Below are 12,541 nucleotides of genomic sequence, written 5' to 3' on the forward strand. Positions count from 1 at the left end.
GATAGGGAGCATTTGGAAGGGATACAAGAACCGTGGGAGACAGATCATTTTTATTGCATTGAGCCGTCCCAACCAGGATATTGTCAATTTGTTCCATCTAGTAAGGTCTGCATTGAATCTTTGATGGACTAAAGAGAAGTTGGCTTCATATAGGTCTTCTAGCTTTCTTGTAATTTGTATGCCTAGATATTTCAATTTGCAATGTTCAATCGTAAGACCCCGTGAGAAGAATTTAACTTCATTTGTCTCTGCAGACCCCTGTAGGGGGAACAACATCGACTTGGCTCTATTTACTTTAAAACCAGATAGTTGGCCGTATTTCTTAAGAAGATGCAGGGCTCTGGGGATGGATGTTGTCGGGGTAGACACATGAAGGAGAATGTCAACGGCATACAGTGCCACCTTATACTCGGTCTCACCTAATCGCAGTCCTTCCACCTGGGGGTCTTCTCTCATTCTCTCTGCCAAAGGATCCAGAGAGAGAGCAAAGAGGATAGCGGAAAGAGAGCATCCCTGCCCGGTGCCTCATTTTAATTAAAACCATCTAGAGTATTTCCCGTTTACAAATACGGATGCTTTGGGTGAGGTATAAATCGCCCGTATCCCTCTTCTAAATTTTGGCCCTATCCCCACCTTAGGTAGGACTGCCATCAAGAAGTCCCATTCCACCCTGTCAAAGGCCTTCTCCGCATCGATGGAGAGCAGGGAAGGCTCATTGGTCATATGCTGGGAGGCATTGACAAGATGAAGGGTCTTTCGCATTGTATCGGCATCCCTGTCTCCCGAGTATGAATCCCACATGGTCCGAATGGATGAGTTGGAGCATAAGCGACTCCAATCTGGAAGCTAATACCCGGGTGTACATTTTCGCATCTACATTAAGCAAAGATATGGGGCAATACGACCTGCACTTTTTGGGGTCTCTTCCATCTTTGGGGATTACTGTGATAAGAGCTCTAACAAAGGATTCTGGGGCCCTCCCTGAGTCTAGGATTGTTAAACAGTTGAACCAGGAATGGTATAAGGAAGGCATTAAAAGATTTGGAGAATCCGGCCGTGTAGCCATCTTCTCCCAGGGATTTGCCTAGAGCCAACCTTTTTATTGCATTTTGAATTTCCTCTCCTGTTATGAGGGAATTCTAAATGATCCGTGTCTAGGCCTGTTACCTTTGGGATGCTGATAGCGGCCAGATAATGTTCTATGCCAGGCGGGTCTGGGTCCGCCTCTGGGGTGTACAGTGTCTCATAGACGGTTGCATAGGCCTCTGGGATGGTGGGTATGGCGAGCCCTTCCTAGATTATCTACAGCACTCTTCGCTCTGCCCGTTGCTCCCTAAGTCTGGCAGCTAGCAGTGCATCGGCTTTGTCTCCTTTTTCATAAAATTTCTGCTTCAACGGGGGCAGTTTGCACACCGTCTGATCATGTTCTAGGAGGCAAAGCACCTCCCTTTTCATTTTCACGTCATTGATTTTGTTGGGATCTGCCTTATCTCTCCTAACCTCCCTGTCCAACTGGGCAATTTCCTTTCGGAGTCTATTTTTGATCAGTGTTCTTTCTCTTTTCTTACTGGACCCTTCTCTTATTAGGGCACCTCTCCAAGTTGCCTTTCCCGCCTCCCGCACCTCTTTTTTGGAAACCTCCCCAGAGTTGTTCACTTTAAAGTATTCAGTAATCTCTGTTTCCATTTCGATCCTAAAGACAGGGTCTTTCCATAGGGCCTCATTACATCTCCTTTTACCTCCTCTGACTGGCAGGTTTTCCCACTGGGTGTCAGCAATGACCATGTAATGGTTCGACCACGTGATTGGGGTAATCTCTGATCGTGTTGTAACATTATATAGATCTTTTGAAAAGTAAATACAGTCGATCCGAGTAAAGGTGTTATGCAGGGTTAAGTAGAAGGTGTAACCTTGTTCATCTGGATGCAATCCTCTACACACATCACTCATCCCATACACATCCATCATGTCTGCATACTCATTACGTTCCCCCTTGATTCGATCTCTCGTGACAGGGTTACCAGACTTCCGATCCATAGTGGGATCTGCCCATAGTTTGAAGTCACCGCTCAGAATAATGTGCCCTGTGGCCTCAAGCATTATTTTGTAGATCGTTTTAGACAAGACTCTAACTACGCCTACGTTGGGGGAATAAATCGTGGCAATTGTCACATTCACATTCCTGATAGATCCTGTTACCAGTAAAGCTTGGCCTTCTGCATCTGACCATGTTTTAGCGACCTTAAACTCTATCCCTTTCCTAATGAGAATTCCCACTCCTCCTTTTCTCAATGGTCAGGAGCCCCAGAATTCTGTTCCTATACGTTTTCCAAGAATCCGTCTATCTACCCCCTTAATATATCTGGTCTCCTGCAGAAGGAGGATGTCAATCTTTGCTCTACGAAACTCCCCGGATACTAAAGATCTCTTACTCGGTGAGTTGAGACCCTTGACATTAAGCGTTCCGACCCTTAGGGAGTCCCGTCCCCTTGAACCAACAATTATAGCCATTGTGCAATATCGGGGTAAACAAGGTTTTGAACCGCAACCACCAACATGTTATCTGCTCAACATACCTCACACCATTTCTTACTTCTTCGATCACCAAGAATGTTGCTTTAGCTCTTTCCCCTACCCTGCCCTTTGACCCTAAAGCCCTCCCCCACCCACTTTCCCTCCTCCCAATTGGTGGCATCCAATCGAGCTCAGTTGAAAATACTGGCCCAGCATCGAACCACCAGTGGAGACCGTTAACTCCCGGTCCCTTGCTCCGATAAAATCAAAATGGAAATGAGCCCCCATTGCGTCCCCCCACTCTAAACATATGTCTCGGAACCAAGCCATAGTCACTTTGTCAGTCTAATAACCAATAACCAAACCTCACATTTTGCAGTAAAATAAACGTAGGTATGCTGAGACTGGCCAGGCTTAATTTTCTCCCTCTGGGGAGATGTTGCCTCTTCGATATATTCTCGAGCCTTTCACCCGCTTTCTTCTGGGACCTTGAATGCGCCATTCCCTTCCACCTTGTTTCGATTCCTCTCGACCATCCCTTTCTCCATGTGATTCAACTAGTTCCAATATGCATGCTTTTATCTCTTTCTCCGATCTCAATCTGATCTTTGTTCCTTCGTGTTCAAAGGAGAGGGCGAAAGGGTATCCCCATCTGTAGCGAATGTCTCATTCCTTCAGCCATTCCATGAGGGGTCCACACATCCACCCCAGCGTCAAGGAGTATAGGTCCTGATATATCGTTATTTGCGCCCCTCCGAGGGTAATCGCTCCTCTGCTCCTTGCCTTTTCGAGCACCCTTATCTTATCCTGGTAATGATGGAATCGAGCGAGGACCAATCTTGGACCTCCCAGGGGGCCACCAGCTCTATGGATATGTTCATTTTTGGGTTTGTCAATCATGTCATCGGCGACCAGGAGTGTAATGATGTCATGGAGCGTTCTCTTGAGGTCATCCTCCATTTCGCAGAAGCGCAGGTTATTCCACCTCTTGCGGTTTTCCAAGTCATCCATTTTGAGCTTGAAGTCCTCCTCCCTTTGCTCCAGATCGGCTATTCTATGTTCCAACTCTGTCTCAAGAGTGTCTATCGATGCTTGGTTATTTTCGACTCCATCAAGCCTATCCTCAATATTGTGTAGGCGTTGTGTAATTTTGTCTATTTTTCCGCCTATATTAGCCCCCATATTCTTTATTTCACTTAGAAGGGCGGCAATGTCTCCTCTCGTGGCGGCTGATTCGATGTCTGTCGTCTCTGTAGTTGCCATACTGAGGTTGCCGGTGCAGGAGGGTGCTGGGGCGTAAGCGAAGATGGCAAGCTTTTGTTGTCCACTCATATAGGCCTGATTATGCTTTATGGTGATTCCCAGAGGCCCTGGTTATGTCGGGGAGAGCGGGAGGGCTGATAGGGTCATTCAGAGGAGATAACATAATCTCTTTGTGGTCACCAGGCTCAGATGTTGCGTCTAGTCACCTCAAGGCGGCCATCTCTATTAATTGGCGGCGGTTTTGTACATGGTAATTGTCCAGTCGCTGAGTTTGGAACATTGTGGGTGGTATCTCTGTGATGTTAAGTGTGGTGGGCTTCTGTGCACTTTTCTCGTATTCTATTAATCATTTTCCTTATTTCCCGCTCATCTGCGTGACTTCATGATCTTGCCCTGTTCCCCCAGGGGAGTGATCTCAGTCTCGGGTGGCCTCAGTATGATTCCAGGAATTAGGGGCAAGTGCTTTTGATGTTTTGCCTTTAACACATCACTTTGCCCCCTCCGGGGTCTGTGAACCTTGTCACTGTTTCTCTGTCCCTCCAATGAGTGCCCCCTGCGTGCTCCTCTACGCGCGCCTCATGCGGGGAAGCAAGAGCCCTGTCAAATCAACCTCAGAAGGGGGAGAGCAGGGGCACCTAGCTCGGGTCACTTACTGTGCTGCGGCTGTGGTTTATGTCTCTTATCTCCACTCCTTGGCGGCCAAGTGTGGGGGAGGGTCCTTCACAGAGACCGTAATGTATACAAGCTCCTTCTAGTGAGGCCTCTCCAGGGCCCCAACACCGTGCGTGTGCCCTGTGCTCGGATAAAGGAGAACGTTTAGGAGCGTTCTGTCTCGATATGCTCCTGAGTTGTGCTGGACCACATGTATCCAGAGTGCTCGCTGACTCGCTGTGCTGTTTGTGCCTCAGTATGGGAAAGGACGTTTCTTCACGTTTTGTTGGGCCCACTGTATGCGCAATCGAGGCTTATTGTCGTTTGGGCTCCAGTCCCCGTTCCTCAGGCCTCCACGGGGGTCTTTTGGAGTGTGCGCGTATTGTGAGGGAGGAACCCACTGGGGTGCATTGGTGTGGGGACCGCTGGAGGGGCTTCAGTGCCAGAGGCTGGAGGGGATATGCGTTGCGTGGCTCAGCCGCGCTTAGACCTCCGCTCTGTTTCTGCTCGATGGGGCCGTATCACTCACCCTGTCATGGCAGGATGGCAGCGTGGTCTTTTGCTGCCTCTGCTCTGTCCCCGGAGGCAGCCTCCAGGTCATCCCTGGAGCTCACAGTTCCACAGGATGGAACAGTGTTCCGTCTGATCGTGGAGGGCAGAGTTTCACGTGGAAACGTTGTCTGTCTTCTTTAGAAAGCGGATTTCTCTGGGAAGGCTGGTACGATTTTCTCCCGGTTTTCTCCCACACAGTGGGGGGTCTCTTCCAACCTCGAGTTAATCACTTTTAAGCCATAGGGATTCCATCAGCAGAGGCTCTAACCGCTTATTTGGACCCAAGGTGCGGAGCCTACACGGAAGAGAACCACATCCCTGCGCCCTCTGGTGGCCAATCATGGGGAAAATAATTTTTATGTAGAATATTTGATATATGCTAAGTTCAAAATCCTATACTAATTGTCAGTCTATGGCACTGCCCACAATTTATTCAGTGTAGTTGAAGAGTCTGGTGTGGGTGATGTGTGATGATCAAGTGTTGGAGATTTGTCAGGATGTAGTGTTCAAGGAGGAAAGGAAGAAGGCCATGCTTGCAGACCCAGTGTTGACTGGAATGTAGGCGAAGGTATAGAGTGAGTTAAGGAGTTAACAAATATGGACGGGCATGGATTCCAAAGCTGTGAGGATGATTTTTGATGAATTGGCTGTCGAAGGAAACTCATTTTTGAGGAGTGACAACATGTTTCCCCCAGTGGGAGGGACAGAATTTTGAAAGTGGCGCATGAAGAACCCCAAGGAAGGTCAAAGACTAAATGTATTTACAAGATCTACATTCCGTACTCCTTGTCATTGTACTATATTTATGTGCGCAATACTATCGATAATCTTAAAACGTGGGGACAGATTTTTCCTGCTACCAAGGTTTTGTTGAGCCACTGCTTTGTTCACAATTCTGGAAGGATTCCTAATTTCTTGAGTATCAAATACTTGTTTAATTGCCAGATCTAATTGAGCATCCGTCTCTCCCAAGGACGAGATAGCTCGTCCTTGGCACTTAAGGGGTTAATATGAAGGAGCCAACTTCGGGCCATTGGTTAATTGATCATCTAAGCTCAACTTCTTGCTTGTCATTGTGGTTAACATCCTTTAAGTCTTTCAGGTCCTTTCTGATTATGCACACTATATTGTGTCCTTCAACCATTGTTTTTAAGCTCTTCACCTCATTTTTGAGGGTATAACCATTAAATAAAGAAATGGAACACAGATTATCAACATGGTTCCATTACTCACAACTGATGTGAGATTGATATTGGCTGTTCATTCCAATTCCTTTGACTGTGGGTTTCTAATTGAGCCTGGGTATCTTCTGCTAATGCTAGATTTCATTGACAATGAACCCACTTATGCTTAAGCAAACAGTACCTCAAAGCCCTTGGTGAGAGAATTTGCCTTCTTGTTTTACTTCAAATCTGTGGCAGTAATAGATGATGCCATGGATACATTATATATATTTTATAACGATCGCTTAGCTACATCCCCCTTCTTGATTGGGCAGCCTAGGAATTCCAGCGAGTGGTAAAAGTTCACTTAACTTATCAAGGCCCATTCCTGCTTTTTCTACCTTCCCATAGGTGGTTTTGATATAATCACTTGAGCCCCGACTTTAGACATTGTTTGTATTGGAGGTTCACTTGCCTTTGTCTTAGCAAATACTGTGCGGGGCTGCCCTTGCATCATATAATTCTCATTCAAATCTCATTTATCAAACAATTGACTTCCTTTTATAGGGGCTATCAGTCTACCATTTTTAACTGTAAGCACCTTTGGTTCAAAATTCATGGTACTTCCTTAGCTATTGGTGGCAGTTTTGTAAAACTAAATGGAAGCCATATCTGGCTTTGACTTGGTGCCTGCTCGAATACCACAATGATATACTAGGCTTTGGGATGCCAAATATTACGAGTACAACAATACTTTGATGGCTATCGTAGACTCTCATAACCAGAATAGAAGTGGACTATTTTGAAAATATTGCCTCCATTGCAAACGACGTACTGCTCGAAGGAAACCTGTTCTGCAGTATTGTGCTCTCCTATCATCTCCTTCCTCATAGTGGACTCCTAGTACCCGCTGATCTGTCCTCTCACCTTTGTAACCCACTTTCATTCCCTGCGGTTTGTATGAAGTGCTGGTTTTAAAAGTGTCCTGTCATTTTTTTATTGATTTTTATTAAATATGATCTACAGTCCATCTTAATTTCCAGTAGTTCTTTAAACAAATGATGTATGTTTAAAAAGGAATTGTATTTTTTATTGCAGTACTGTTTTACTGGCTGTATTTAATCTTCTTGGAAAGCAAGCACCACAATGCAATCCTTTAGCTCATGCATCTGATACAACATTGATCATAGACCAATATTTAAAGGATAGGACTGTAATAACAGGTTGTTGTTACAGTTGTAGAAGAAAAGTCTTCTGTTTATCTTCCTTGTAAGAATGATATGTTATTCTTCATTAAATATTCCATCAGATACCCCAACTTGGAGTTCTTTTCAATAAATTCTCTATAACAATTACGTTAGAAATACTCTATATTCAACATGTTTAGCCAGTTGCAAACATTTAGTTTAGATTGCTTCATTTTAATTTTTGCTTGGGGGAAATCTATGTAGTTTCTACATTTATACTTATAATGTTTTGTATATAAATTATTATCTTGTACCTATTCTGAAACATTTCATTGATGTGCCTTCATTTTCCTCCTTTTAGGTATTAATCACAGATGCTCTACTGTGGAGGCCCACTCTTTGTACATCTCATAGATTCCTTTCGACATCAAACTCCTACACCAGGTAAGGTTTTATTGTACCTTCCAGATATTTTCCTTTTACACTCACCTTACCCAAATATTTTAAAAATTTGGGAAATCTAATCATTATTCACACGTTTTCCTTTTCACTTGAGGAATGTTACTTTGGATTATATGAAACAATTTTAACCTAAATTCCATTAGAACATTGATCTATTTAGTAGCCACCAATTCTCAGCACCTCTTCCAATTTCTCCCCATGCTGGGTAACAGTATTATGCCTGACACAATTTGGGACTAGAAGTTGCAATTTTGCAGAGCCTGCACTTAAACGTTAAATCACCTCAAGGTGGCCCCTTTATTTCCCACATATGATTTTCCTTTTTTAAAATTCTCCCCTTTTTTCCCTCTCTTTTTGACTATTGCAATTAGTTTTAGCTGGTCTGCAGCCCTGCAGGCTCTCTCACTAAACAAAATATTTCCCACAAACCATCGATGAATGTGAAATATTTCCCACTTAGATGCAAATGCAGCTTGACAGTGTAAGAGCCCATAACCATTTCTAAGGCAGTTTAAGGGGGATTCTTTGCTAATTAAATAAATTAGGACAGACATTCTGTATTTCAAGCCCATTGTTTCATGAACATTGCCCAGTCACACCAACATCACTGTATTTTAAAGAGCACTACGACGTCTGACAAGATTGGCAAGAATTGTCATTGGACAGGATTGAGAATAAGGATCAACAAAGAGAAATAACTTTTTAGTTTAGTTTAGTTTCTTTATTTATACCGCGCGCCGAACCCTGGGGTAACCAGGCGCCGGAGACTTAGATGCAGTTACAACATGGCAAGACTTAGATGCAGTTACAACATGTCAGGAATATACAATATACAATAATACAAGACTGTGAAATAACAACAATAAGTGTGGAAGACCAGGTTATGGAAGACCAGGTTACAGGCTGGTCGACAGGGACCATTGTTTACCATCAGGCAACATATCTGCTATTATGACAGCAGGCAAGCTATTGCCCATCAGGACAGTGGGCACAGGATTAGCACTTTGACCTCAGATGTTTCCATCAATGATGACCCTCGGGCAGGGTTAGAAATCATGAATAGGAGGTAAGGAATTTGAAATAATCAATAATTGGATGAAGATAAACAGTATTTATTTTATGCTGAAATATCAAAAAAATAACCTGACTGCTATAGGCAGTAAAATTGCCAGATTAGAAATTAAAAACTGGACAGCTCACACTTGGTATTGCTCATGTATCCAACCCACCCCTATCTGTTGAACCCCCCACAGATATAGCCCACCTTCCATAGCATATCCCCACACTTAATGGCCATGTATGCACATGTCCACTTTCAGTCCACCCAAAACACCCTACATACATATTTCCACACCCCACTCAACACCATGAACTCAAACGGCTCCACCTGCCATAGTCCTCATGCCTGACGGCTACATCAACACCCTCCTACAGAAGCCCCACAAGCACATCCTTTCACTTTATCTACACAACATGCCCTACAGCCACATTCTCACACACCACACGCTGCCTCACAGACAACTCCCTACTGTGAATCCAACAAAGGGCCACATAGGTGGTGCCATTGTCCACCCACAACTCCAAGGGCAAATCTCTACTCGACAACACACGTGCTTCTCCCATTCTTGCAAATCCTCACTCCCCACCCAGCACCCAATCTGTACAGACACAGTACCACTGTTGGATCCAGCCTCCGTGGCTCTGCCCGCGGGGAGACTGGATCGGTGAGGGCGCTAGGCCGCGGGGCCTGCGTGTCTCAGCTGTAGCCGGAGCAAATAAGACACGCAACACACACTGCTCTGGTTCGCCCGGAACTGCCCCCCGTGCTCGAGGGCGGGGCTTTTATTTGAACGCCCTGCATCACCGCGTAGCGGGACACAGGGCGGATGTAACATTCCTCCTTTATATCAAACAAATTTAACTATAACCAAACATGTGCTATGCACTTCAATTCAAAAGAATGCTAACAATGTTCATGTACCAAAGACCCTCCTTGCTACCAGTCCACAGGGGGCCGACTACCATACAAAGTCTCTGAGCCTGGCGGGCGGTCTCGTAGCAGTTCTCAACCCATACCGCCCTCGGCTAGGGCTGACCCCCGCTGTCCCATTGGGTGGCTCACCTTCTCTGTCCGGCTCTCCCATGTCCGGCTCGCTCCACTGCTCCCACGTCCTGTCACCCGCTGCTGCCTCATCCTGGAGGGGCGCGGGCTCTTCTTCGTTGGACTGAGACGCGTCATCTTCTTGGTGGCCTTCACCATCAGTCCACAAGTTGCATGGTACCGCCTTGAACCACGACGCATTTCGTGTCACCTGGCGGGATCCTCTCGTCACCGTCACCATGGTCCCATGCTTCGCACTGACGGTCCATGGGAGCTCTTCATATCTGGTGTCCAGTTTGGACCTTGTCGGATTTCGCAGCATGACCACCTGGTCGCCCTCCTTTTTGCACTCATGTGTGCATTGGCACTCGTCCTCCTTCTCTCAGTGCGCTCCTGATCGACATCATCCGGTGTTTTGCTGGAGTGATGTGGGATCGATGACTTTATAACGGTGCCATACATGAGGTCGGCTGGCGGGACACCCGTCGTGCTGTGCAGGGTAACCCGGTAATTCCTCAGAAACCGATACAGGTCAATTTTCCACGGGCTGGCGTTTGCCTTTGACACTCTCAGTACTTTGTTCAGGGTCCTCACGAAACGTTCCACATCGCCGTTCGCCTGGGGCCATCTCGGCATGATGTGGTGGTACTTGATGTTCAGTTCTTGGCGATACTGTTTGAATTCCTCCCCCTGGAAAGGGGGCCCATTGTCGCTCTTGATAGTGGTTGGTAGACCATGGGTAGCAAACATTTTCTCGATGGCGGGAAAGACCACCTCTGCCGCTGTGGATTCCACTATCTCGACCTCAGGGTATCGTGAGTGGTCGTCGATAGCCACCAAGAGATGCAGGCCTTCTCGCAGTTTACAGAAATCGATGCTGATGGCATCCCATCGGCCACAACCACGGTCTGCTGACTGAATGGGTTCCAGTTCAGGCGGGGCTCCGGTTATTTGGCAGGGTAGGCATGTACTTAAATGTTCGACCTGCTCGTCAATCTGTGGGAACCACACCCGGTTCCTGATCCAAGCTTTTGTCCGTGCCATCCCTTGATGTACTTCATGGGCCAGTGCTACTATTTTCCCTTGTAGGCTCGGTGGGATGACGATTCGATTTCCCCTGAGCAGCAGTCCGCTTTCTGTGATCGACAAGTCTTGTCTCACGGTGAACATTCCAGATAGAAAAACTTTCGCCTCGACTGTCCTGTTGTGGGTGTTCTTCATGAATGTCTTCCAGTCACCTGCGAGGATGGCGTCCTTCATGAGGTCGAAACAGGGGTCTTTGTGGGTTTCAGACTCGATGTCCTCGATGCTGACCGCCTTGGGTCTCATGGCTCGCACCACCTGGCATATGTGCTCCTCGGTCTCTTCGGCCACTTGGACTTCTTGTGAGGTTGCCGCTCGAGGGTGCCTTGGGAGGAAGTCTGCCGGGTTACCGCTTCCCGGCTGGTAAGCCAGTTCAAAATTGTACTGCTGGAGGTGCAGCAACCATTTCGTGATCCTTGCCGGTGGGTGTGACGACGTACCCATGAAAATTGGCAGTAGGGGTTTGTGATCTGTGATCGCCGTGAATCTCCGTCCGTAGAGGCATAGATGAAAATGGCGACACCCCCATAGCACGGCAATGGCCTCCTTCTCAATATGAGAATACTGCTGTTCCATCATCGTGAGAGCCCTGGAGGCGTATGCGATGGGCCTTTTTTCTCCCTCTTTGGTGACCTGCATGAGATGGCCCCCAACCCGACGGGGCTCACGTCCACGAATAGTTCTGTCGGGAGCTCGGTGTCATAATACGCCATCTTCGTGTCAATGGACAGGGACTCCTTAATGTTCTCGAAAGCCACCTGGCACTCCTGCCCCCATTCCCACTTGGCGTTTAATTTGGTCAGTTCACGTAGGGCTCCGAGAGAGTGGCCAGATTTCGGATGAACCTATCACAGTAGGTGGCCATGCCCAGGAAACTGCGCACTTCAGTGGGTGTCAGTGGTGGGCTCGCCGCTTGAATGTCTGCGACCTTCTGGGGGTCAGGGGAGATTCCTGTATTGCTGATTTTGTATCCAAAGAATGTGATTTCAGATTTGAGAAACTCACACTTCTCCTTGTGTATGGTCAGTCCAGCGTCTTCTAACCTGCCCAGTAGGGTCCGGAGCCTTTTGAGATGTTCTTCCCTGTCGTGCGCGTGAATCAAGATATCATCGCTCACGTTGAGGACACCGGGTATGTCCCGTATGACTTCTTGGATGGTTTGTTGAAAAACTTCAGCCGCTGACGAAATCCCAAAGCTCAGGCATTTGTACCTCCGCATCCTCCGTTGAGAAGGTTGTGATGTAGCGAGAGTCCCTGTGAAGTTTTAGCTGGTGGTATCCCGCTTTTAGGTCAACTTTGGAGAACACTCGCGTCCCTGTCAGGTCAGCCATGATTTCATCTAGCGTTGGTGTGATGTGGCGCTCCCGCTTGATGGCGGTGTTCGGGAGGCGCATGTCTATGCAGATCCGGACTTTTCCGGGCTGTTTGGGCTTCCTTGTTACTACCATCGGGGAGACCCATGGTGTCGGCCCAGTCACCTCCTCAATTATTCCGGCTTCTTCCAACGCTTTGAGTTCTTTTTCCACTTGCTCTCGCATGTGGAACAGTGTTCTCCTGTGTCTCAC

General features: G+C 46.9%; 1 protein-coding gene across 8 annotated transcripts in view; it reads left to right on the plus strand.

The window, feature by feature from the left end:
* Positions 1 to 12,541, plus strand: part of PPFIBP2 (PPFIA binding protein 2) — a 1,806,653-nt gene that overhangs the window by 334,941 nt on the left and 1,459,171 nt on the right. For all 8 annotated transcript variants that reach the window (XM_069623590.1, XM_069623589.1, XM_069623593.1 and 5 more), the window contains one exon: positions 7,692 to 7,774. In XM_069623590.1, coding sequence (XP_069479691.1) covers positions 7,705 to 7,774 — 70 coding nt within the window. In that variant the 5' untranslated portion in view covers positions 7,692 to 7,704. The remainder of the gene's footprint in view (positions 1 to 7,691; positions 7,775 to 12,541) is intronic.

Source organism: Ambystoma mexicanum, chromosome 11, assembly GCF_040938575.1.
Source record: "Ambystoma mexicanum isolate Mex_15411 chromosome 11, UKY_AmexF1_1, whole genome shotgun sequence".
NCBI classification, from domain to species: Eukaryota; Metazoa; Chordata; class Amphibia; order Caudata; family Ambystomatidae; genus Ambystoma; species Ambystoma mexicanum.